The sequence below is a fragment of the Tachysurus vachellii genome, chromosome 3 (assembly GCF_030014155.1).
Source record: "Tachysurus vachellii isolate PV-2020 chromosome 3, HZAU_Pvac_v1, whole genome shotgun sequence".
In the NCBI taxonomy this organism is placed as follows: domain Eukaryota; kingdom Metazoa; phylum Chordata; class Actinopteri; order Siluriformes; family Bagridae; genus Tachysurus; species Tachysurus vachellii.
In genome coordinates this window covers 29626852-29653667 of record NC_083462.1, presented here as the reverse complement: position 1 = coordinate 29653667, position 26816 = coordinate 29626852, and the positions used below count along the sequence as shown (strand labels likewise).

Below are 26816 nucleotides of genomic sequence, written 5' to 3'. Positions count from 1 at the left end.
TTATTTGTATTGCTAAAATGAATCTATTTCCAATAACCACAAAGACAATATGGATTTATAATCTCAATACAGGTTTTCTTTTTACTTCTCTTATTTTTTGTACAATAAATAATAAAGTGCAAATTAGAACACCATGCAGTGCATAACTTTAGGGAAAAGAAACGGACACTAAAACACACACACACACACACACACACACAGTTTATGTGCACACACGCTTATACAAGACTGGACTGAAAAGCAACAAACATTTTGTTTGTGGTTACTGATTCGGATCTTTGCACCGCAGAGAATATGATAAGAATATGACTGCATGTTGTATCAGAATTGTGAGATAATGACGAAGCTCGTTTGCGTCATGGAAAATGATCTATTAAATAAAACTGGTTTAGCTGTGATTACAAACTGATTTTCAGTGTAATGGTGAATATCCAGCAATAGGGGGAGTGTTTCCCCTGAATTTTTTAAATATTTTGCAGTCAGCAGCTCAATCAAAAATGTTTAACCCTTGTTAATCATGAGCAGTTAAACTACCCGCAGTGCTTCAGAAAAATCCTCCAGCTCGTAAATATTATTCGATTTTCAGACGGATTCACACGGAGGACAATTGAGGGGCTCGTGCGAATAGATACAGTAGGTGGGGGGCGTTTAAACTTTTGAACAGGATGATAGGTGTAAATCGTTGTTACTTTGTCTTATGGGAAACATCTTATGTAGCTTCTGAAGGAGAGGACTAAATGAAAAAAAAAATTACTCATCATCCTGTTTGAAACATCTGTTATGTGCAATAACGTCTTCCGATTATTTTTAGCTTTTAAACTTATGACCTTAGCTGTATGCTTTTTTTAACAGACACGATAAGGCACGATATGCCCACTGAACAACAGAACATCCACAATGTTGTTTTTTTACATTCACATATGGATGATGCAATGACTTCCTGGAACAATACAGTACATCTAACATAGTAAAAAAAAAAAAAAAAAAAAAACACATACGGAAAAAACACACTGATGCACAAACGTCATGCTTTGGCTGGAAGCCATTTCATGTTATACCGTTTTCACGGTACAGTACGAATGAGAAGGCCAGCAGGATTCAGAAAGACCAACTCATCCACACAGGCTTTAACTACAGAAGAAAATCCCAGCATAGAGGTCTCGTGTGGTCTCAATGTCTAATTATGTGCCAACGCAGGAAAAAGATATACGAGAACAAATGCCAGGCATTATGCCACAAACTGGCTGGAAGTCACTAGAACTAAACTTGGCTTTGTCCTAAATTGATTTTTTTTTCACCAGGAAGATACTTTGAAATCTCTAATTTAGGAAAACATAGGCATGTTTTTACCAAAATTATTTTTCTTTCTCTCTTTTACTTAGGTTATTTGTCTAACCGACAAGAATTAAGAAGGTGAGATAAAAGAAAGTAAATAAATTCTTGTCACTACAAACTGTGACATTTTTCACCCATCATCCTCCTGTACTCCCCAAGCCCTCATTCTGGAGTCCTAAAGTCAAACAAAGCCCATGGTAGAAAATTATGCTGCCAGTGGCTCTGAACAATCCAGTGCTCAAGGGAACGAGACACACACATCTAATAGATCTGTGCACGTTCACACAAAATGTCCTGAAGCCTAAATCGTCAGAAACAATATAATACGTGGGGTTTTATGGCATCAGAGGAAACGCTGAATGGTTTTAACCCTTAAATGCTCATGTCTTTAATCTCGCTGCCAAATGCCACCAAATACATGCCATCTCACGCTCTATAAAGTGTGACATATCTAGAAAAAAATGCATGTGTTGCTTGTTCTGTGTTGTTTTTGATCACTTCCTTGTATTCCCTCCTATTAGATCCCACTTTGAGGATGTAAATCTCTCATCCACTATTCATCTTTTGGCCTCTCCCTTTTCTATGCTTTGCCCCAACCTCATACAGTAACAACTACAACAACGAAATATCTATTTCACTGTTCTATGATGTATATGTGGCAAATAAAGGCTTCTTGGTCTTGCTCTATATCTTTCTCTGTCCCAGAGATCAAGCTAGAAACGTGGCTCTACACTCGATCGCGGCCAGCACTCGTTCCCCATCTTGCTCTTTCTCTTCCTGTCGAGTTCTCAGAGTCTCTGACTGAACGTCGACGTTTGTTTACAAGTCGCTAGCACGACACTGTCCAGCAGAAAAGGCACTGCTCTTAAGGAAACCATCTATATTTACTTACAGATGGAAAATGCTATTAAATTTCATGCTCGCTTCTGCTACTCGAGTTGCAGTCGTGTTTTGCTCTACAACGTCGTCGGCATGTATTTGCTGACACGCTTGTCATGCTCTTGATGCTGTTTCGCAACAAACCATTTCATTTATCACTCTTATAACACGCTTAAATAAAGAAACTAAATAGCATAAATTATCTCTAAAAAATAAATAAATCTAATATATAATAAATGTATAATCTCTTGCATATGAATGTGTACAAACGTAATTTTTGGTATGTCATTGCAATCAACCAGCAACTCTAAAGTGATTGAGAAGAGAATATAAATAGATTATATTTATCAAAATGTTATGTATATAAAAAGAAAATAAAAGGATGAAGCACTCTGAAATCTGGAAAGGCCCCAGAATGCCACGCTGCTACAATGAACTTGAACGGTCAGTATAACAGCAAGCATCATGTATGTAATCATGTCTAAGTGTGTGTGTGTGTGTGTGTGTGTGTGTGTGTGTGTGTGCAAGAGAGAGGCAGAGAACTTATTTGTGGCTAAATCTAAAAAGGTCATGTGACCCAACCTTCTAATGGTTTAAAGATTTCTGTCACTGTGCATAAATGAGTGGGTTTGTGAATGCATGTGTGTGTGTGAGTGTGAGTGTAAGAGAGCGAGCACTTCAGCGTGCCAGTGTGGTGATGAGACTGGCACACATCTCAAAGAAGTCCATAGTATGGCTGCCCTGTCGTGGTGCCAGCATGGGCATGTTGCCTGGCAGAGAGCATGGCAGTGAGCTGCTGAGCGGTGTTATATCCATGGAGATGGCTGCAGAGTCGATGCTGAGACGGGGCCGGTGAAGACCAGCAGCAGAGCCGGAGCGCTGAGGCGTGGACGAGCCCGATTTCTGCTCGATGATGTCATCTGGAAAGCACAAACAGTGTACTGACAATTTCCATTTTGAAAATCCTGGACATGTTAAAGCTCTTGTACACCAGACCTGTACCAGGAGATGTGGGTAGAGCTACAAACAGAACCAGACCATTGATTGCAATCACTACACGATTGTTGTGGCTTGGCACCAGAAATGAGAAGTCATCAAGTACAAGTACTCAGCTAGTCTTGCTTTAAGTACTCGTTCACCTTTAAATTGATTTCATACTGCTGACTTGTACTTACATCCCGAAAATATAAGCTCTGCACTTTCTACTCACTAAATCGCTATGTGACTGTATTTGACATCATCAAGGAGTGTTTTCATCAACAAATCGAACTTTTACAGCATGACAGAAAGAGTGAGACCCTGCAATCTGTTGCTATACCAATAAAGGAATAAAACTTGTATTTCTAGGCCTTGTTCCCTGGTGAAATAGCCACTAATTTACAATCTTCTTCCTTCTCTGAATGTTTTTTGCACTTTTCCGTTCTTTAAACACTCTCACTCATTCATCTTCTACCGCTTATCCGAACTACCTCGGGTCACGGGGAGCCTGTGCCTATCTCAGGCATCATCGGGCATCAAGGCAGGATACACCCTGGACGGAGTGCCAACCCATCACAGGGCACACACACACACACTCTCATTCACTCACGCAATCACACACTACGGACAATTTTCCAGAGATGCCAATCAACCTACCATGCATGTCTTTGGACCGGGGGAGGAAACCGAAGTACCTGGAGGAAACCCCCGAGGCACGGGGAGAACATGCAAACTCCACACACACAAGGCGGAGGCGGGAATCGAACCCCCAACCCTGGAGGTGTGAGGCCAACGTGCTAACCACTAAGCCACGGTGCCCCCCCAATAAAGTTTTTAATAATGTATAATAATGAGAGTAGAGGATGCCGAGGATAGAGTTAGGTGGAAACTAATGATTCGCTGTGGCGACCCCTAACGGGAAAAGCACTATTAGTACTATTATATTACTGACACTACATATTTACACTAATGTTTGTGTATTTCTTTCACCAAACTTCCAAGTAAATTTCCATTTATACCTTTTTCTTTTCACTTTAACTTTCTTAAAGCTGGATGAGTTTTGTACCAGAATGTACATGCTGCTGTTATTTTTCCTTCGAATAGCATGGAAAACCATGAAAGATCCAGATGCTCAATCTGAACGCCTGGAGTCAGTTATACAGATGTTTTACTTATACTATTCACACACCATTAAATTTCTTTTCTTACACTTTTTGCTATACAATTTATTCAAATGGTGACACATATTTGCGTCTGTAAAGAACCTTTGAGGTTTATAATCTTTTAAAATGTTATAACTCGGAAAGAAGAAAAAAAAAAAAACAGTATCTGTTCGACTCGCGTACGCAACTGAAATCAGCACGTCCTAGATGATGCAGAGTCACATACCGTCAATGCTTTTGAAATCCAGGAGATAACTGCGGTTGTCCACCTGATAGAGCTGCAGGCTCATTTTCACAAAGTTTCCAGTCACTGGGTTCTTCCTGCGCACCCTCAGGTGATAGGGGTTCACCACCTAGAATGAATAAGACATCGTAGGTGCACACTTATATACAATCCCTATGAAAAAGTGGGTAAAGAATAACTTTAGATTGGTGCATTTTAAAGGTCATTTGCACCTCATTTGCAGGTGATTCCATTGTTTCTCCAAATGATTTCCAAAAATATCAATCGTTACGTGTTACTATTAAATAGTTGTGCAAGTAGCCTGGAAAGCAGATAAATATAAACTGTCATCAAGAAACTTTATCCTCCATCTTCTCTTAATGCATGAAATGTTCTATTTCACCCAAGGTAAACAAGCATTTCTGTCTCTTTAGCTCTTGTTCATTTTTTTAAGCACCCTTTCAGAAACACTGCTTCGGTCCCTCAGGATATTGTAAATATTGCATTCACAGAAGTTCAAGTAAAATCAAGCAAACTCTGATATTTCTGAGTAGATTCTGCAAATTTGAGCACATTTCTACAGATCTGGGCCTGTGTGTCATCACCAAAACACGCATTCAGCCAAATCCCTCTGCCTTTCGCACACAAAAAGAGTTTTACAAAAGAATCCTGGGCTTGCACTAATTTTCACAAAGAAAGTTTGTTCACCCAGAACCAGGTAATCTACACACATGGACAAAATTGTTGGTACCCTTCGGTCAATGAAAGAAAAACTCACAATGGTCACAGAAAAAAACTTTAATCTGACAAAAGTAATAATAAATAAAAATTCTATGAAGGTTAACCAGTGAAAGTCAGACATTGCTTTTCAACCATGCTTCAACGGAATTATTTAAAAAAATAAACTCATGGAACAGGCCTAGACAAAAATGATGGTACCCCTAACTTAATATTTTGTTGCACAAACTTTTGAGACAATCACTACAATCAGACGATTCCTGTAACTGTCAGTGAGACTTCTGCACCTCTCAGCAGGTATTTTGGCACACTCCTCGTGAGCAAACTGCTCCAGTTGTTTCCGGTTTGAAGGGTGTCTTTTCCAGATGGCATGTTTCAGCTCCTTCCAAAGATGCTCAATAGGATTGAGGTCAGGGCTCATATAAGGCCACTTTAGAATAGTCCAATGTTTTCCTCTTAGCCATTCTTGGGTGTTTTTAGCTGTGCTTTGGGTCCTTGTCCTGTTGCAAGACCCATGACCTGCGACTGAGACCAAGCTTTCTGACACTGGCCAGCACATTTCTCTCTAGAATCCCTTGATAGTCTTCAGATTTCATTGTACCCTGCACAGATTCAAGACACCCTGTGCCAGATGCAGCAAAGCAGCCCCAGAACATAACAGAGCCTCCTCCATGTTTCACAGTAGGGACGGTGTTCTTTTCTTGATATGCTTCATTTTTCCGTCTGTGAACATAGAGCTGATGTGCCTTGGCAAAAAGTTCCATTTTTGTCTCATCTCTCCATAGAACATTCTCCCAGAAGCTTTGTGGCTTGTCAACATGTAGTTTGGCATATTCCAGTCTAGCTTTTTTATGATTTGTTTTCAACAATGATCGTCTCCCATGTAGTCCACTTTGGCTCAAACTACGACGGATGGTGCAATCTGACACTGATGTTCCTTGAGCATGAAGTTCACATCGGATCTCTTTAGAAGTCATTCTGGGCTCTTTTGTTACCATTCGTATTATCTGTCTCTTTGATTTATCATCAATTTTCCTCCTGCGGCCACGTGCAGGGAGGTTGGCTACAGTCCCATGGATCTTACATTTCTGAATAATATGTGCAACTGTAGTCACAGTAACATCTAGCTGCTTGGAGATGGTCTTATAGCCTTTACCTTTATCATGCTTGTCTATAATTTTCTTTCTAATCTCCTGAGACAACTCTTTCCTTCGCTTCCTCTGGTCCATGTTGAGTATGGTACACACCATGTCACCAGATAACACAGTGACTACCTGGAGCCCTATATATATAGACCCACTGACTGGTTACAAGATTGTAGACACCTGTGATGCTAATTAGTGGACACACCTTGAATGAACATGTCGCTTTGGTCACATTATTTTCAGTCTTTTCTAGGGGTACCATCATTTTTGTCTAGGCCTGTTCCATGAGTTTATTTTTTTAAATAATTCCGTTGAAGCATGGTTGAAAAGCAATGTCCGACGTTCATTGGTTAACCTTCATAGAATTTTTATTTATTATTACTTTTGTCAGATTAAAGTTTTTTCTGTGACCATTGTGAGTTTTTCTTTCATTGACTGAAGGGTACCAACAATTTTGCCCACGTGTGTATTTGACCCTCACCTTCCAATCATACTCAAGCTGCTTCATGGCACGGTACACTTCAGCCATGATGTCGTAGGGTCTGCTCTGACTGCGTATACCAAGATGCCACTTAGACTTTTTCACTGCCAGAGGTTTGAGCTTGGTGGTGTTCAGGGCATCTAGTGGGCACCGGGCCTTGGGACTGTCTGCCAGCAGTGGGGGCATCCTCTCAGGGTGTGGCTTGATGTTCTCATCGATGAAGGAGCCAGCAGGTGGGCTGGAGGCCAGGTAGAACTCACTGGCCTGGTTCATGATACGGCGGTTGTCGATGATGAGGTGGTAGGCGACAGCCAGCTGGTCCTGCGGGTTGCCGCTGTACAGGCTGCTGAGCACCTCTGACTCAGCACACTCAAACTTCTCACAAACGTCACGCACAGCTTCCTCGTCGACCGCCGCACTGTCATATGAAGCGTCCTCAGGGAACAGGTAGTCGGGCAGATCCTGCTTAAACCACTCGTCTTCTCTGAGGGGACACAGTCAAAAAAAACACCACCAGACACATCAATTTGCTGAATGAATGTATGTGGACACGTGACCACCATAATTTCCTGTGGGTCTACAAAATGTTACCACAAATTTGGATGTGACCAATCGTCTAGAAGGTTCTTGTCTCCATTCTGTGGAACTAAGAACCTCAAACATGTTCCAGCATGACAATGCTCCTGTGTACAAAGCAAGCAGCATAAATATTTGTTTACAGCAAATATATATACAGCAACAAAAGAACGGCTCTTTCTCTATTTTTGATGCCCAAGTACTTCTGATCCTTAACTACAAATAATTTCAGAGACTCTAAGACTTGAAAGTAGGGCTGAAACGATTCCTCGAGTAATTTGAGTAACTCGATTACAAAAATTATTCGAGGCTAATCCCTCTGCCTCGAAGCCTCGTTTAATTTATTTTAATGCTCACGTCACGTTCTTGTGCGATTATTTTGTGTGCATGTGACAATGCGCTTACGTCAAAGCGGAAGGAGACGCGAGGAGTTAGCGGTCTTTTGATTTGAGGGCTGCAAAATGGAAGGGCGCGATGTCAATGGCAAAGAGAAGAAACAAACAGGAGAAAACAACAGAAAATGTCCAAAGGAAACATTGCTTCAAAGCGCAGGGCAAGCCTCAGTTCTGAGCATGTTGATATGTTTACCTTTTTTCATGCAATCACATGCTCCTTTAAAAACGTTTAAAGCGCACACACATTGAGAGAGAGAGAGAGAGAGAGAGAGAGAGAGAGAGAGAGAGAGAGAGAGAGAGACTTTTATATTCTGATTAATATATATACATATATGCTTAAAGCACTCGGTATGAAACCATGCATGGCCTCTAGGTCCAAGTTCCTGTCCATTTTTTGCCTCTTAAATTACCACAAAGCATTCCAAGAAGACAGTAAAGGCTTATGTTATGCCTGAGCTGTAGATTTTGAATCTTTTAGTTCTGAAAGTTAAGTTGCATGACTTAAAGGCAGTATTTTTGTATTATTATTATTATTATTATTATTATTATTATTATTACTATTTATTTTAATGTATGCCTTAGTTTTGATACTTTAAAAAAGTCATTTGAAAGTAATTTATTTATTTTTTTTTTTTGCATCTCAGAAAAGAGTTCATTTAAAACCCAGAATGTATGACACTTAAATGTACTTAATTCTTCTCAGTCAACTTTGTCATTGTTCATTGTACAGTACAAATACAGACAGAGAAACAATGGGTAATATCTAAAAGTTTATTTTTGATAGAAAATATTGTTGTATGCATTGCATACTGTGCATTTAAAAAATAAAAGTTTATTTCAGTCAGGACCACTTTGTCAAATGAGGATTTATTTGATGATATGCATACAGTTACTGTTGGAGGTATGGTTCTGTTCTGGGCAAAAATCCACGCGCCCGTCCGTGCGCATGCGTGGACAGAGTGGGGAGAGCAGCAACTAGAAAATAAAATAGACCCCCCGTATAACAGCAGAATCATTAATCATGCATAGTATTAAATATGCTCACTTACATATTTTGAAAAATAAATAAATAAATAAAGAGAGAGAGAGAGAGAGATGAAAACTGGTAACGTAAACTGGTACAGGAACAACGGGTTGCGGCTCGGTGGAGTCAGGGTTGGAGGAGGGAGTTTAAATCGCGGCAGCAGCGATGCGCTAGAAAGCGGCTCTATGAATGGGAATTTAAAGGGTCGGATAATATGGATGTCGTAACCAGATTGGTGCAAATCATGAACAGCTGATTATCAGCTGATGCAGCTTGACGACGTGGCCTGCCTGAACCTAAGCGATGCTTGATTTTTCTAAAAAAGGAAACCAGTTAGTTGTTCATTTTAAGAGACCCGTCTTATTTTCTCTTGTATATTTAATATTGCTCTTTAATTAAGCAAAAATACATTTTATCCGATTACTCGATTACATTTTCGGTAGAATACTCAATTACTAAAATATTCGATAGCTACAGCCCTACTTTAAAGTAACTTTTGCTGAAGTTATTTCCTAGTACGTTTCCTAGTATGTTTACTATTTACCTAGTATTTTAATGCTCCACGGCTTACGGGTTGAGGAGGTGGAGTAGAAGTTATTTTTAAAGAACACTTAAACTGTCGTCGTCTGTCTGCTTACTCCTATTCCAGCTTCGAACTCAGTATTTTTGAACTAAGCTTGAGTTATTCGGGGTTGTGCGCTGTTGTCTATCGCCCACCCAAATATAACAAAGACTTTATTGAGGAGTTTTCAAAAATATGATCGGGTCTTAATTGTTGGGGATTTTAACATCCATGTGTGTTGTCCTGTCAAACCCTTGGCTAAAGCCTTTCTTAATTTGGAGGAGTGTTTTAACTTAACTCAGCTTGTGGCTAGTCCCACACATGTTTGTGGTCATATCTTAGATTTGGTTTTATCATATGGCTTGGTGATGCTGTTTTCTCTGATCATTTGCCTGTTTTCTTTGAGATATGTATTACCTGTGATCCTAAAGTGACTGCTCCAACCCGTCGCCGTAGAACAATTAACTCTTCAACTATTCAATCATTCTCAGAGTCTTTTAATGCTATTGACGATGACTATTCAAGGTCTTCATACGGCCTTAACACTGATGATCTGACTTCTTTGTTCTCTTCAACTTGTCTTAATATCTTGGATACTGTGGCTCCTTTTAAGATGGTTCGAGCAAAACCTAGAACTCAACCATGGCTGAACGCTACAACTCGAACTGTTAGGCTTGAGTGTAGAAGGGCGGAACGCCGCTGGAAGAAGGATAAATTACAGATTTCCGTTGATATGTTGAAGGAGAGTTTGCTTAAATAGCAAAAAACTGTTAAATCTGAGAAATCAAAGTATCTTTCTAGTGTCATCTGTAATAACTCCAACAAGCCAGCTGTGCTATTTAGCACTATTAACTCGGTTTTAAACACTCCCCAAGCAACCTGCCTAGAGCCTTCAGCCGAGATGTGTGAGAAACTTTTAGACTTTTTTATCCATTCCCACTGAGTGCTCTGCTGTTTTTGATCAGTTTGAGTCGGTGTCTCTTGATTCACTGAAAGAAACCTTTGTTAAAATGAAACCATCCTCATGTGGTATGGATGTTGTCCCACTCCGTCTTCTTAAAGATTCATTTGAAACCATTGGTCCTAAAATTCTTGCTATTATCAATAGCAGCCTGGCTTTAGGAGTTGTACCTAAATCTTTTAAAACATGCAGCTGTGGAACCAGTAATCAAGAAACCTAATTTGGATCCATCAGTTTTTGCTCATTATAGATCTCAAAACTCCCATTTCTATCCAAACTATTGGAGAAGGTTGTATTTGGACAATTGAACTCATTCTTAGATTTACATGGTATTCATGAAGTATTTCAGTCTGGTTTTAAAGCACTACACAGCACAGAAACTGCACTATTGAAGGTTTTTAATGACTTACTACTTGCCACTGACTCTGGTGACTGCGCTATTTTAATTTTACTGGACCTTTCGGCTGCATTTGATACAGTTGACCATAATATCATGATTTCACGGCTCGAGCAATGTGTTGGTATTAAGGGTACTGCTCTGGAATGGTTTAAATCCTATTTGGCTGAAAGAACTTTTTCGGTTCATCTTGGAGACTATGTCTCCTCAACTGCTAAACTCACATGTGAGGTCCCCCAGGGCTCCATTTTGGGGCCTATTCTGTTCTCCCTGTATATACTCCCTTTAGGGCATATTTTGAGGAAATTTGGTATTTCTTTTCATTGTTATGCAGATGACCTGCAAATTTTATGCCATTGAAACGCAAAGATACCTGCTCTCTAGTGCCTCTACTGCAGTGCCTTGATGAAATTAAGACCTGGATGGCACTAAATTTCCTTAATTTTAATGAAAAGAAAACAGAAGTGGTGTTGTTTACGCCAGGGTGAACCTGTGAGTCAGTAGACCTAAACCTCGGTGAGCTGAATCCTTATGTGAAGCCCTTTGTAAAATATGTAGGTGTTGTTTTGGATTGTGATTTTAAATTGGATAAACAGATTAATTTAGTAGTTAAATCATGTTTCTTCCAATTGAGACAACTCACCAAGGTGAAACCTTTCCTGTGCTCTAAGGACTTTCAGAGAGTTGTGCATATTTTTATCTCAAGTCGCCTTGATTACTGTAACAGCCTTTATTTAGGTATTAATCAGGCCTCTCTCTCCAGACTGCAAATGGTCCAGAATGTGGCAGCTCGCCTACTGATGGGCACACGAAAGCGGGAACATATCCCTCCCATTCTCGCGTCTCTTCACTGGCTTCCTGTCCATTATAGGATTCATTTTAAAATATTGGTGCTTGTTTTTAAATCTCTTAATCGGTCATCGCCAAGTTACTTAACAGATTTGATTAATCTGTACGCTCCGTCAAGAGCACTAAGGTCTGCTGACCATTTGCTCTTAGCTGTTCCAAGAGTAAAACTGAAGAGCAGGGGGGACCGAGCCTTTGCAGGTGCGGCCCCAAAGCTCTGGAACAATTTGCCTCTCTATATTAGACAGGCTCAAACACTTGAGGTCTTTAAATCTGCCCTAAAAACTTATTTTTACAGTCTGGCATACGATGCCATGTGAGAGCTGCTTGCTTTCTTTTATTGTTTTATTGTGTCTTAAGTATTTTTCTTTTATCTGTGTGTTTGTATTAATAAACCATGTGTATTTTCTGTATGTACAGCACTTTGACAAACACTTGTTGTTTAAAAAAAAAAGTGCTTTATAAATAAACTTGACTTGACTATTGCATAACACTTGAGTACTGTATACAGCACCGGGAAGGGATTAGAACTAGTTTATGTTTATACAAGTTGTGTTTATGTTGCTATTTAAAAACCTGTTGTTCCATGACGTCTTGCAGCCTCAGCGTTTCGAGTGTCTAACCTGATGTCTTTGATTGTGGCTCTCTTCAGAGGGTCCACTTGAAGCATGTGCATTACCAGGCTTGCCACAGATCGATTGAGGTACTCAGGGATGTAGAACACGCCTCCGCGGATCTTCTTAAAGAGCGTGGGTACATGCTCATCATCGAAGGGCAATGTGCCACACAGCAGTGCGTACAGGATCACACCACAGCTCCAGATATCCACCTCTGGACCTGCATACAGTCTTTCAGGCACCACATGGTATACATTTAAAGTATGTTTGTAAGAACAAACAAAAGTAACCCTTGTGTTCTGTTTGTTCCACCTTCAGTTTTGAGCCAGTGTTAAAAACACATGACTTTTTCATTTAGTCGGTGTACTTGTAGCCATTGTTAAAACAAACATGACATCACATTTTGGTGAAGCCTACAGTATACTCTCCAATGAACTAAATACAGAGACATGCGGTTATTATTATTATTTTATTTAAATATTATATATATGGTGGGGGCATGGTGGCTTAGTGTTTAGCACGTTTGCCTCACACCTCCAGGGTTGGGGGTTCGATTCCCGCCTTATGTGTGTGGAGTTTGCATGTTCTCCCCGTGCCTCGGGGGTTTCCTCCGGGTACTCCGGTTTCCTCCCCCGGTCCAAAGACATGCATGGTAGGTTGATTGGAATCTTTGGAAAATTGTCCCTTGTGTGTGTGTGTGTGTGAGTGAATGAGAGTGTGTGTGCCCTGCGATGGGTTGGCACTCCGTCCAGGGTGTATCCTGCCTTGATGCCCGATGACGCCTGAGATAGGCATAGGCTCCCCGTGACCCGAGGTAGTTCGGATAAGCGGTAGAAAATGAATGAATGATATATATGGTGCATATAAAGTCATCAGTCATTTAAAAAAAATAAAATAAAAGTACAAGGGTACAATCAGCCATGTAGGCTACATATCTGGCACCAAGCATTTTTATGTGGTGCAAACATGGCAGCAGTTATAGACATAGCGTACCCAGTCTGTCCTACACATTTAGCTTTGAGATCATGACTCCTTACCTTCCGGAGATGACCTCTGGGGCAGCGTAGTTAGGTGAACCACAACTTGTTCTCAGGAACTCGCCATCTGACATCATGTTGGACAGTCCTAAAATAAAACATGAGGCTTTAAACAAATAAAGGGTGCAGAAGTATAAAAATAAAAAAAGTAAGGATAAAAATAAATAAATAAATGAATATATACAAGTAAAGTTTAATATTAATTTAAAAAAATATTAACTTAAAATTTAAAATACTATATATCTATCCCTATCCCTAATGTTCAAGCCGGAGGTGATGACAGCAAGGAAAAACTCCCTGAGATGATAAGAGGAAGAAACCTTGAGAGGAACCAGGCTCAGAAGGGATCCTCATTTGGTTGACACTCTACAGTAAATAATGTAAATGTAAATAATGTCCTTTCTACAACAGTTTGTAATAGTGCAACCGAGAACAACCTTTATGCATTTTTTGTTTTCTATTTATTTAAAATTATTTATATATTTCTATAATGATCTAAATACAGGTTTCTTTCTTTTTTAGAGGAATTCTTTTCTTTTTGGAAAAAACTGCGTAAGAAAATTGTATGAATGTGAATTTTAAAAGCACAAGTTGCAATAAAATTACAGAAGAAAGCTGTTCCATTTGACTGATTAAAGTTTAGATCCAGTACATGCAAAGGATAACTAATTGGGATCACTGGGCAACAAAAGGAAAAACCTTCTCTTTTCAAGCCAATGGCAGGTATGCAGATAATGCATAGTTTATACAGAGATTATACAGGACACACATTTTAAAGTATGAGGACCATCGAGAGAGATTAAGTGCCCCTTTTCCACCGAGGCAGTTTGAGTGCTGGTTCGGAGCCAGAGCCTAATTTAGAACCAGTTCTTTCTTTTTCGACAGCCAAAGCACCGGCTCTTCACAAAGCCATGAGTAAAGCAACATCCGCCATTGTTGATGTGTTTGTGTTTGCCGCTGCTGCGCTAACGTTGCTGGGACACGTGACACGTATACAGTGACGTCAGACTCGGAACTGTTATGGCTCTCTAGCCGATGGAAAAGCAAACCGGTTCTTAGAAGGTTCGCCAGTGGAACCAACTTTGAACCTGCACCAGTGCTAGCTCTGAACCAGCACCCGGTTCTTTTTGGTGGAAAAGGGGTAAAGGTCAGACAGATACTTGCTGTAAAGCAAAGTAACTGTAACAGGAGGCTGCTTTTTCTTACAGTTTCTTCAAAACATGCTATGAAATTTCAGCATCCATATGCCAGGTTCTTTGGCTCTAGGAATTGCTTTTCCATAATAGCAGTCTATATCTTTAATCTTGATCTGACATCTTCCCTGGATGACCAGACATCCTGTTTGACAGCGTAACCACGAGAGGAGATGTCAAAACTGCCTGTTGCTTAGCAACTCTCTCTGTCCCTGCATACCGAAGTCTGCGATCTTGGCGTTCATGTTGCCGTCCAGAAGGACATTCTCTGGTTTCAGGTCTCTGTGCACCACCATATGTCTGTGGCAGTAGTCCACTGCAGAGATGATCTGCTGGAACAAGCGTCGTGCTTCGTTGTCCTCTACCTGCTCAGAGAAAGGAGCAGAGAGAATGATGATGATGAATTATTCGTAGGTACACTTTGTTTGTATTGCGTTGTTAATGGTCAGTGTCGCTAAGCGGTTTTACAAGAATATGAAAAATTTTGATTTATCCCCCAAGTCAGAGTAGACAGGGGAGAGGAAAATCTCCCTGAGACGATATGAGGAAGAAACTTAAAGGGAAACCAGACTCAAAAAAGAAGTCATCCTCAGCTGTGTGATACTGGAATGTCGATTATGAATCGTTTTCTTTCTGTAACTTATGAATAGGAGCATGAGCATATATTTGAGTTCACTATAGTTTTAACATGAAGTCTTCAAGAAGTTATGAAGCTATCAAATGGAGACTTGAGCACAAAGCTGATCGTAACAATTGCCACTTACACTATTTTTAGCAATGATCACAGTGGAAAAATGGCTGCTGTTAAATGAAGCATATTATAAACATTATAAAGGGATTACTTTAGAAAGGACATTATTACAATCACAGTACCCAGTGTCTCACAGATGAGGATGGCTTCTTTTTTTGAGTTCGCTTCCTCTCAACGTTTCTTCCTCACAGAGCTGTTCTTCTCCACCATCACCTCTGACTTGCTCATTAGGGGCTAAATTAAAAGTTTTCTAAATTGTATTATGGATTTTTTTTATATTCCTGTAACGCTTCATTGAAACAATGCCCATTGTCCAAAACACTATTGAAATGAATAATGATTGCTTTGGGCACACTGGGAACACAGTTTCATGTCATCACCCGGCCTTTCAACAGTTTGTTTAAACATCTAGCACCTTGTCTAGGGGTGGAAACTAAAACATGATGAATTCATGAGCTCACCCGAAAATAAAAACCCAGGCTGAAATGTTGTAGCTAAAATATTAATAAGTATAATAATAAGTTATTTCAGTTAGCACTTCATTTAGTGCATATTATTACATGTTTGCTGAGTAGCTATGAATAAAAAACTATTTCAGTTTTCAACTACCCCTGATCAACTGCGCAACAGATTAGCACTGTGTAAGTATCTGATAAGTATATATATACACACACATATGTGTGTGTGTGCTTTTGTCTAAATAACTAGGTAAAGTACACCTTATTTCTAATAGTCACTCATTGGCCAGTTCATTATAGTTATATACCATTTATCTGTAAAAAAAAATAATAATAATAATAATAAATAAATAAGTAAGTAAGTAAATAAATAAATAAATAAATAAATAAAATTGTCTATAAAGTCTGTTGATTATTTACATTCGTATGCAAGTCATTTTGTACAGGGAATCGTAGCACCGCATGACTAAAGCTGTGCCGATTATTATTTGGATGGTCCAACGCTCGTCTAATACAACTTATTATTCATAGAAATGGAAGAGTTTAGCTGTCAACCTGTCTATCAGTATAAGAGTTGGACTAAAGACTGTAAAACAAGACCGCCCCTTTAACTTATGTGAACTTTTTTTATCTCTTTAACTCCTATTCTCCAGGCATGTTTTGGATATTGAACTTAAAAGTAATCCATTGTCTAATCTACTTAAGTTAACCATCTCTTACAGTGCATACAGTAATGATAAAGAGCATCTATGTGGTAGGGGAAAAAAGGTCCTGTGTAAAAAAGGGTAGCTAATAATGTGACTGTGAAACACTCTTTAGGGAGCAAAATGTGGGATTCTTACCCTTCCATGCTTACAGATATAGTCAAAGAGCTCGCCTCCAGATACATACTCCATCACCATGAAGAAGTCTGTCGGGGTACTGATCACCTGATACCTGCAACACACACACAGTCATATCGATTGAGTCATATTTCAATTTTTTCCTCCGGGTACTCCGGTTTCCTCCCCCGGTCCAAAGACATGCATGGTAGGTTGATTGGCATCTCTGGAAAATTGTTCGTAGTGTGTGATTGCGTGAGTGAATGAGAGTGTGTGTGTGTGCCCTGCGATGGGTTGGCACTCCGTCCAGGGTGTATCCTGCTTGATGCCCAATGACGCCTGAGATAGAAACAGGCTCACCGTGACCCGAGGTAGTTCGGATAAGCGGTAGAAAATGAATGAATGAATGAAAAATAAACAGGAATAAAGCATTGATTCAAAGCATATTTCGTCTTCGTGTAAACATTCACTTCCTCTGGGTTTTCAGTGGTCTCTTAGACTGACGTGTTTATTGGTCAGTAAATAACGATGGTGTCATGTTCAATAAAGATCAATACTGTATGAAGGTAATGCGCTTTGGGTTTTGGTTATGTTTTTATTTTTGCTGTCATGCTGCCAAATTTGTGGTCATGTTTCTAAATGTTGTGATGTGGTTTTGGTTTGTTAATGTGTTTGTTATGCAGTTATGGGACAAAATTCAGTGGGTCAAATCATTCTGGGTACAAAAAAAAATGTTTGCCAAATTGCAAGTAATGGAAATTTACTTGGAAGTTTGGTGAAAGAAATACACAAACCTTAGTGTAAATATGCAGTGTCAGTAATATAATAGTACTAATAGTGCTTTTCCCGTTAGGGGTCGCCAAAGCGAATCATTAGTTTCCACCTAACTCTATCCTCGGCATCCTCTACTCTCGTTATTATACATTATTAAAAACTTTATTGGGGGGGCACGGTGGCTTAGTGGTTAGCACGTTCGCCTCACACCTCCAGGGTTGGGGGTTCGATTCCCGCCTCTGCCTTGTGTGTGTGGAGTTTGCATGTTCTCCCCGTGCCTCGGGGGTTTCCTCCGGGTACTCCGGTTTCCTCCCCCAGTCCAAAGACATGCATGGTAGGTTGATTGGCATCTCTGGAAAATTGTCCGTAGTGTGTGATTGTGTGAGTGACTGAGAGTGTGTGTGTGCCCTGTGATGGGTTGGCACTCCGTCCAGGGTGTATCCTGCCTTGATGCCCGATGACGCCTGAGATAGACACAGGCTCCCCGTGACCCGAGGTAGTTCGGATAAGCGGTGGAAAATTAATGAATGAATGAAAGACTTTATTGGCAAAGAATAAAGTAAGTTGAAATAACTTGCATTTCTTCGTTTTAGCTTTAACCCTGAGCGTTCATTCTGAGACTTTAGTGTCGTTTTGTGGGTTTCATGACCTGCAAATAAGCTGCTTCGGGAACCTGCTTTGCACGTTACAGATGATCGTCCTACACACGTGAGTACGACGAAAAACAGCCGATATGAAAATTTTATAAAACTGGAGGAATATTTTATTTCAGTTTGTCTTAGGCATCATTTCAATTTACACACAAGCTTACTAAAAAGATATAGAATTAGAACTCGAGTCCTAGATATGTAGAAGTTGTCCGAATAAAGAAAAGTGCTTTTTTTTTTCTCTGAAATCAATGTAGCAGCATTAATATGAGTAGTTCAGGTTTATTGCGATTGTTGTCGGCCAAAAATGCTTGCGCGCTATTCTATTTTAAATTCTTACCAGTGAACGTTAGATTATCAGGATGCTGTAACAGGAATAATCTTTGCCCTGATAGGAGCTGAGCTCATCGTTGTCACAGTGAGAGTAAACGGCAGCATTATTAGCTGCTGTATACACGCTGAGAAACCACAGAGCGTTAAAGGTCAAACAGCGACATCACAGACAATGAGATCTGACTCTTTTCCACAATGGAGCTATCAATAACACGTGTAGCGCTCTATATTCAGTGTGCTGTCTCCTCTGGCTTTGACACGCACAGCTTTGATATCAGCTCCTCTAGAGGGACAGTGAGACTCCCGCCGCAGCTTTGGGAAGACACGTCGTCTCCCTGTGAAGCGTGACGGCTGAGCTATAGCTCCAGATCTAATAGGTTTCTTTCTCCTTATACTCATTGCAAGCTTTCTGCAGTTTTGATGACAGGAGACAGACGGTACAGAGCAGGAGAAAGTGTACTAAAGCATCGTTATGGTCTGCTCAGCTCAGCACAATGATAGATTAGGAAAAGGAAAGCTGAAAGAGCCGCTGGAGAGGATTTGTAGAATGTGTAGAAGAACGAGGGGGAAGTGGTTTTACAACCTAAAGGCTGGCTGAATGTGATCTACAACCTATCATTACAGATATTAACTAATTACTGGTTACAATTTCTATATAAGGGGGTCACGGTGGCTTAGTGGTTAGCACGTTCGCCTCACACCTCCAGGATCGGGGTTCGATTCCCGCCTCCGCCTTGTGTGTGTGGAGTTTGCATGTTCTCCCCGTGCCTCGGGGGTTTCCTCCGGGTACTCCGGTTTCCTCCCCCGGTCCAAAGACATGCATGGTAGGTTGATTGGCATCTCTGGAAAATTGTCCGTAGTGTGTGAGTGAATGAGAGTGTGTGTGTGTGTGTGCCCTGCGATGGGTTGGCACTCCGTCCAGGGTGTATCCTGCCTTGATGCCCGATGATGCCTGAGATAGGCACAGGCTCCCCGTGACCCGAGGTACTTCAGATAAGCGGTAGAAGATGAATGAATGACTGAATGAATTACTATATAATTATATAAACACAATTGTTCATTGTTAAACGTAACACATTAACTTTGTTCAATATGAGGATCATCAGAAATGATCACTTATATTATAAATGTGCTTATCGTCTTCAGGAAGCAAGCAGAGTTGGAAGATAGAGACACACACACACACACACACACAGTATTGCTGATACACCAACACACACACAGGATTTCTGATTCACCAACACACACACACACAGGATTGCTGATAGACCACACACACAGACACACACACATACACACACGCATACACAGGATTGCTGATACACCGACACACACAGACACACACATCATACACACAGACACACACACAGTATTGCTGATGCACCAACACACACATACACACACAGGATTGCTGATACACCGACACACACAGACACACACACACACACACACACACACATACACACACGCATACACAGGATTGCTGATACACCGACTCACACAGACACACACACAGTATTGCTGATACACCAACACACACATACACACACAGGATTGCTGATACACCAACACACACAGACACACACACACATACACACACGCATACACAGGATTGCTGATACACCGACACACACATACACACACAGGATTGCTGATACACCGACACACAGACACACACACACACACACACACACGCATACACAGGATTGATGATACACCGACACACAGACACACACACACACACACACATACACACACGCATACATAGGATTGCTGATACACCGACACACAAAGACACACACACATACACACACGCATACACAGGATTGCTGATACACCGACACACAGACAGACACACATACACACACGCATACACAGGATTGCTGATACACCGACACACAGACACACATACACATACACACAGACACACACAGTATTGCTGATACACCAACACAAACATACACACACACGATTGCTGATACACCGACACACACAGACACAAACACACATGCATACACAAGATTGCTGATACACCGACACACACAGACACACACACACACGCATACACAGGATTGCTGATACACCGACACACACACACACACACACACACACGCATACACAGGATTGCTGATACACAGACACACACACATACACACACGCATACACAGGATTGCTGATACACCGACACACACAGACACACACACATACACACACGCATACACAGGATTGCTGATACACAGTCACACACAGACACACACACACACGCATACACAGGATTGCTGATACACAGACACACACACACACATACACACACGCATACACAGGATTGCTGATACACAGTCACACACACACACACACACACGCATACACAGGATTGCTGATACACCGTCACACACAGACACGCACACACACATACACACACACATACACAGGATTGCTGATACACCGACACACACAGACACACACACACACACACAGACACAAACATAGTATTGCTGATACACCGACACACACACACAGGATTGCTGATACACTGACACACACACACACACACACACACATACACAAAGACACACACACAGTATTGCTGATACACTGACACACACAGACACACAAAGACACACACACACAAAGACACACAAACACAGTATTGCTGATACACTGACACACACAGACACACAAAGACACACACACACACAGTATTGCTGATACACTGACACAGACACACACACAGTATTGCTGATACACTGACACACACAGGATTTTTGATACACTGACACACAGACACACACACAGGATTGCTGATACACTGACAGACAGACACACACACAGGATTGCTGATACACTGACACACACACAGACACACACACAGGATTGCTGATACACTGACACACACACAGACACACACACACACACACACACGCATACACAGGATTGATGATACACCGACACACAGACACACACACACACACACACACGCATACATAGGATTGCTGATACACCGACACACAAAGACACACACACATACACACACGCATACACAGGATTGCTGATACACCGACACACAGACAGACACACATACACACACGCATACACAGGATTGCTGATACACCGACACACAGACACACATACACATACACACAGACACACACAGTATTGCTGATACACCAACACAAACATACACACACACGATTGCTGATACACCGAAACACACAGACACAAACACACATGCATACACAAGATTGCTGATACACCGACACACACAGACACACACACACACGCATACACAGGATTGCTGATACACCGACACACACACACACACACACACACGCATACACAGGATTGCTGATACACCGACACACACAGACACACACACATACACACACGCATACACAGGATTGCTGATACACAGTCACACACAGACACACACACACACGCATACACAGGATTGCTGATACACAGACACACACACACACATACACACACGCATACACAGGATTGCTGATACACAGTCACACACACACACACACACACGCATACACAGGATTGCTGATACACCGTCACACACAGACACGCACACACACATACACACACACATACACAGGATTGCTGATACACCAACACACACAGACACACACACATACACACATGCATACACAGGATTGCTGATACACCGACACACACAGACACACACACACACACAGACACAAACATAGTATTGCTGATACACCGACACACACACACAGGATTGCTGATACACTGACACACACACACACACACACACACACATACACAAAGACACACACACAGTATTGCTGATACACTGACACACACAGACACACAAAGACACACACACACACAGTATTGCTGATACACTGACACAGACACACACACAGTATTGCTGATACACTGACACAGACAGACACACACAGGATTGCTGATACACTGACACACATACACAGGATTTTTGATACACTGACACACAGACACACACACAGGATTGCTGATATACCGACACACACACAGGATTGCTGATACACTGACAGACAGACACACACACAGGATTGCTGATACACTGACACACACACAGACACACACACAGGATTGCTGATACACTGACACACACACAGACACACACACAGGATTGCTGATACACTGACACACACACAGACACACACACAGGATTGCTGATACACTGACACACACACAGACACACACACACACAGGATTGCTGATACACTGACACACACACAGACACACACACACACAGGATTGCTGATACACTGACACACACACAGACACACACACACACAGGATTGCTGATACACTGACACACACACAGACACACACACACAGGATTGCTGATACACTGACAAACACACAGGATTGCTGATACACTAACAGACAGACACACACACAGGATTGCTGATACACTGACACACACACAGACACACACACACAGGATTGCTGATACACAGACACACACACAGGATTGCTGATACACTGACACACACACAGACACACACACACAGGATTGCTGATACACTGACACACACACAGACACACACACAGGATTGCTGATACACTGACACACACAGACACACACACACAGGATTGCTGATACACTGACACACACACAGACACACACACAGGATTGCTGATACACTGACACACACACAGGATTGCTGATACACTGACACACACACAGACACACACACACAGGATTGCTGATACACTGAACACACACAGACACACACACAGGATTGCTGATACACTGACACACACACAGACACACACACAGGATTGCTGATACACTGACACACACACAGACACACACACACAGGATTGCTGATACACTGACACACACACAGGATTGCTGATACACTGACACACACACAGACACACACACACACACAGGATTGCTGATACACTGAGACACACACAGACACACACACAGGATTGCTGATACACTGACACACACAGACACACACACACAGGATTGCTGATACACTGACACACACACAGACACACACACACACACACAGGATTGCTGATACACTGACACACACAGACACACACACACAGGATTGCTGATACACTGACACACACACAGGATTGCTGATACACTAACAGACAGACACACACACAGGATTGCTGATACACTGACACACACACAGACACACACACACAGGATTGCTGATACACAGACACACACACAGGATTGCTGATACACTGACACACACACAGACACACACACACAGGATTGCTGATACACTGACACACACACAGACACACACACAGGATTGCTGATACACTGACACACACACAGACACACACACAGGATTGCTGATACACTGACACACACACAGACACACACACACACAGGATTGCTGATACACCGACACACACACAGGATTGATGATACACTGACACACCCACCGACACACACACACAGGATTGCTGATGCACCGACACACACATACACAGGATTTCACAGGATGATACATGGACAGAGAGACACACAGAACTGCTGGTACACAAACAATGTGAACAGACAGACAGACACACACGTACAGAATTGCTGATTCACAGACAAGCAGCCACATATTGATTAAATCTAGGCTCAAGAAATAAATGCTGCAAGTAGAAAGTTCAGATTCACTAATGTCAAGTGCCGTATAATAAAACAGAGAGCTGTGTGACTGACTGAAAATCCCTGTGATTCACACACCACCCACATGTGTGTGTCACCAATTGTTGAAGTGAGTCATCATTATGGAGTTGTAAATCCTGTACCTTTTAAGATGCTGAATGTGTAAATGCACTGAATGTGGAAACCTAATGCACAATATTCAGCAAATGTGCCATGTCAAGGCAGCACCATAAATGTATCTTATTTATCACAAAATCTGTGTGTGTTTGTGTGTGTGTTTGTGTGTGTGTATGTGTGCGCGCGCTCTTCCACTCACAGTTTGATGATGTGTGGATGCCGGAACAGCTTAAGGTTCTGGATTTCTCGTTTGATTTTGCCGACCACATCTAGACTGCGAATCTTCTGCCTGTTCAAGATCTTAACAGCAACCTTATGCCCTGTTAGCTGGTGCTCTCCGACTGTTAGGCAAAACACACACACACACAAGTACACAAATGAAATCTCAGCTGCAGCACTACCACCAACAGTTTCCTCAAACACAGCTGGTGAAGATCGGTTCAAATTTAAAGAAATCGGACTACGGGACCGGAGGTCAGTGACATCCTGCTTTAAGCTTCTAACAAAACAATGGGGAAACAAGGTTTCATTGTTTCAGTGTTAAGCTTCCAATCCCTGAATTTGCAAAGACAAACATGGTGTGATATGACCAGCAAGTGAACAAGCAAACACTAGGCTCCTTTAGCATCCTGTGATAGTATCGTTACTTGGCAAAATAACGTTCCTATGAATGTGTTGGCTTGACCTGCTCAAAAAACAGTGAAGCCACACAGGCAGAATAATTTATAATGCCACCTGCACCACAATCTCATGACACTGTTGGTGTAAGACCTAAAAATGTGCCTTTATAGGAACAAGAATCAGTGACTGCAGTACTGAAGAAAGATGTGAAAGGAATGCATCATGTAAGTTATTTAGGTTTATTCACCATGTAAGAAAGTAACAGTCACAATAGAAGCTAAATATTAAGAAGAAAAGTCTTCTTCTTCTACAAGAAAATGTGTCAAACAAATCTAAAAGCAGGTTTAAATATACTGAACATTAATATTAATTATTACGGTAATATTACATTACACCCCTTATATAAACTATATGACCAAGAGTTTGTAGACATTTGACCATCACACCCATATTTGGTTCTTCCCCAAACTGTTGCCACACAATTATATAAGATGTCTGTGTTTAGTTTAGCATTGCAAATTACACCTCTTCCAGCATGACAATTTTGGAGCAGAAAATGTCCCGAGTCCTGCACAAAGCCCTGATCTAAACCCCACTGAACACTATTGAGATGAACTGGAACACTACAAATCTCCTGATCTAACATCTGTGTCTGATCTCACTAATGTTCTCGTAGCTGAATGAACACAAATCCCTACAGAAACACTCCAACCTCTAGTGGAAAACCTTCACAGAAGCGTGACGAGCATTAGAACAGCAAAGGGAGAATATATATAAAACGGAATGTTTATAATTAAGGGTGCGATGGTCAGGTGTCCACAAACATGGGCCACATTGCATAATATACATACTTATACATAGGGAGTGCAGTTTTACATTTAAGTTGAACGTTTAAGAAATAATTGTTAAAATATTAACATAATTGTTTTGACATAATTAATTCGGCCTCAAAATTTCTCATTGGGAAAAAAAACAAACAAAAAAACAATATGGAGTTTCTGTATGCTTAATTATGTCTGTACTTTTGAGAGTCACCAACAGCTGGAAACAAATTACTTGTGTGTGTCAACAAACACACTTGGCCACAATTAACCTGCTTCTGAATTCATGCTTAATCAGGTCTCATAACCTGTGAGGGGCGTGTCTAAACAGTTCGATTGTTGTTGTTGTTGTTGTTGGGGCGTGGCTAAACAGTTCGATTGTTGTTGTTGTTGTTGTTGTTGTTGGGGCGTGGCTAAACAGTTCGATTGTTGTTGTTGTCACTGTGGTGGGTGTGGCTAAACAGTTCTATTGTCTTGTGGTGGAGGGGGCGTGGCCACAATTACGGCTCTAGATCATCATTCTAGTGAAAAGACCATTTAGATTAGAGTTATAGGGCTATGAGGCCACATGGGGGCGCTAAATATCGACTCTCAGAAAGACTTTCAGGTCACAGTTGTTGGGTTTTATCTAGATTCCGTTACTGTGTCCTCAAGGTCAGGCATCTATGCTACTAAAATCTAATCTAATCTAATCTAATCTAATCTAATATAATATCTCACCAGGATACATTTGCATTTAAAAGATGAATAGCTCACATTGTCATTTGACAGAAAATGCCCCAAGACTGAAAGATTGCCTGTATTTCAGCACAGTGTAACAAACATCCAGTGGGTTTGATTTCCCAGAATAACACAAGGAGGCAGAAAAACCCAGGCGAACTGTGTAAATATGGCATTTCTGACACCCGCCCCCTCCCGGTGACACTGTAAACCCCGGACACATGAGTAGACACAAACAGTATTCTATACAACATAACATTTAATACTGCAGTTACATGTTATGCCACATTTGCTATATCCATGGCAAGCATTCGGGAGCAGTAAACAGTGTTTGGTTTAGCTATCCTGCGCTCGTGTAACGTCGAATGCGTATAACCACAGAAAAGCCACGCAAAAGACTTAACTCTTCACTTTGCCAAACGTGCCGACTCCGAGCGTGTCTCCGAGGATGTAGTGTCCTATCTTGACCCTGCCTTCGTGCTTCTGCTTCTCAGCCATTTTATTCTACGTGCTCCGTTCGCTCGGTTTAGCCAGAGTGCAGAAAGGGGCG

The 26816-nt window shown here is 41.3% G+C and overlaps 1 protein-coding gene across 1 annotated transcript; it reads right to left on the bottom strand.

The window, feature by feature from the left end:
• Positions 1 to 54: 54 nt before the first annotated feature.
• prkaa2 (protein kinase, AMP-activated, alpha 2 catalytic subunit) lies at positions 55 to 26810 on the bottom strand. Its single transcript, XM_060866669.1, has 9 exons — positions 26671 to 26810; positions 24304 to 24445; positions 16602 to 16695; positions 14771 to 14915; positions 13358 to 13445; positions 12327 to 12551; positions 6943 to 7426; positions 4582 to 4708; positions 55 to 3134 (listed from the first exon to the last, which is right to left on the bottom strand). Exons 1-9 carry the CDS (start codon positions 26762 to 26764, stop codon positions 2893 to 2895), a joined length of 1641 nt encoding a protein of 546 aa, XP_060722652.1. The 5' UTR covers positions 26765 to 26810; the 3' UTR covers positions 55 to 2892.
• Positions 26811 to 26816: the final 6 nt, after the last annotated feature.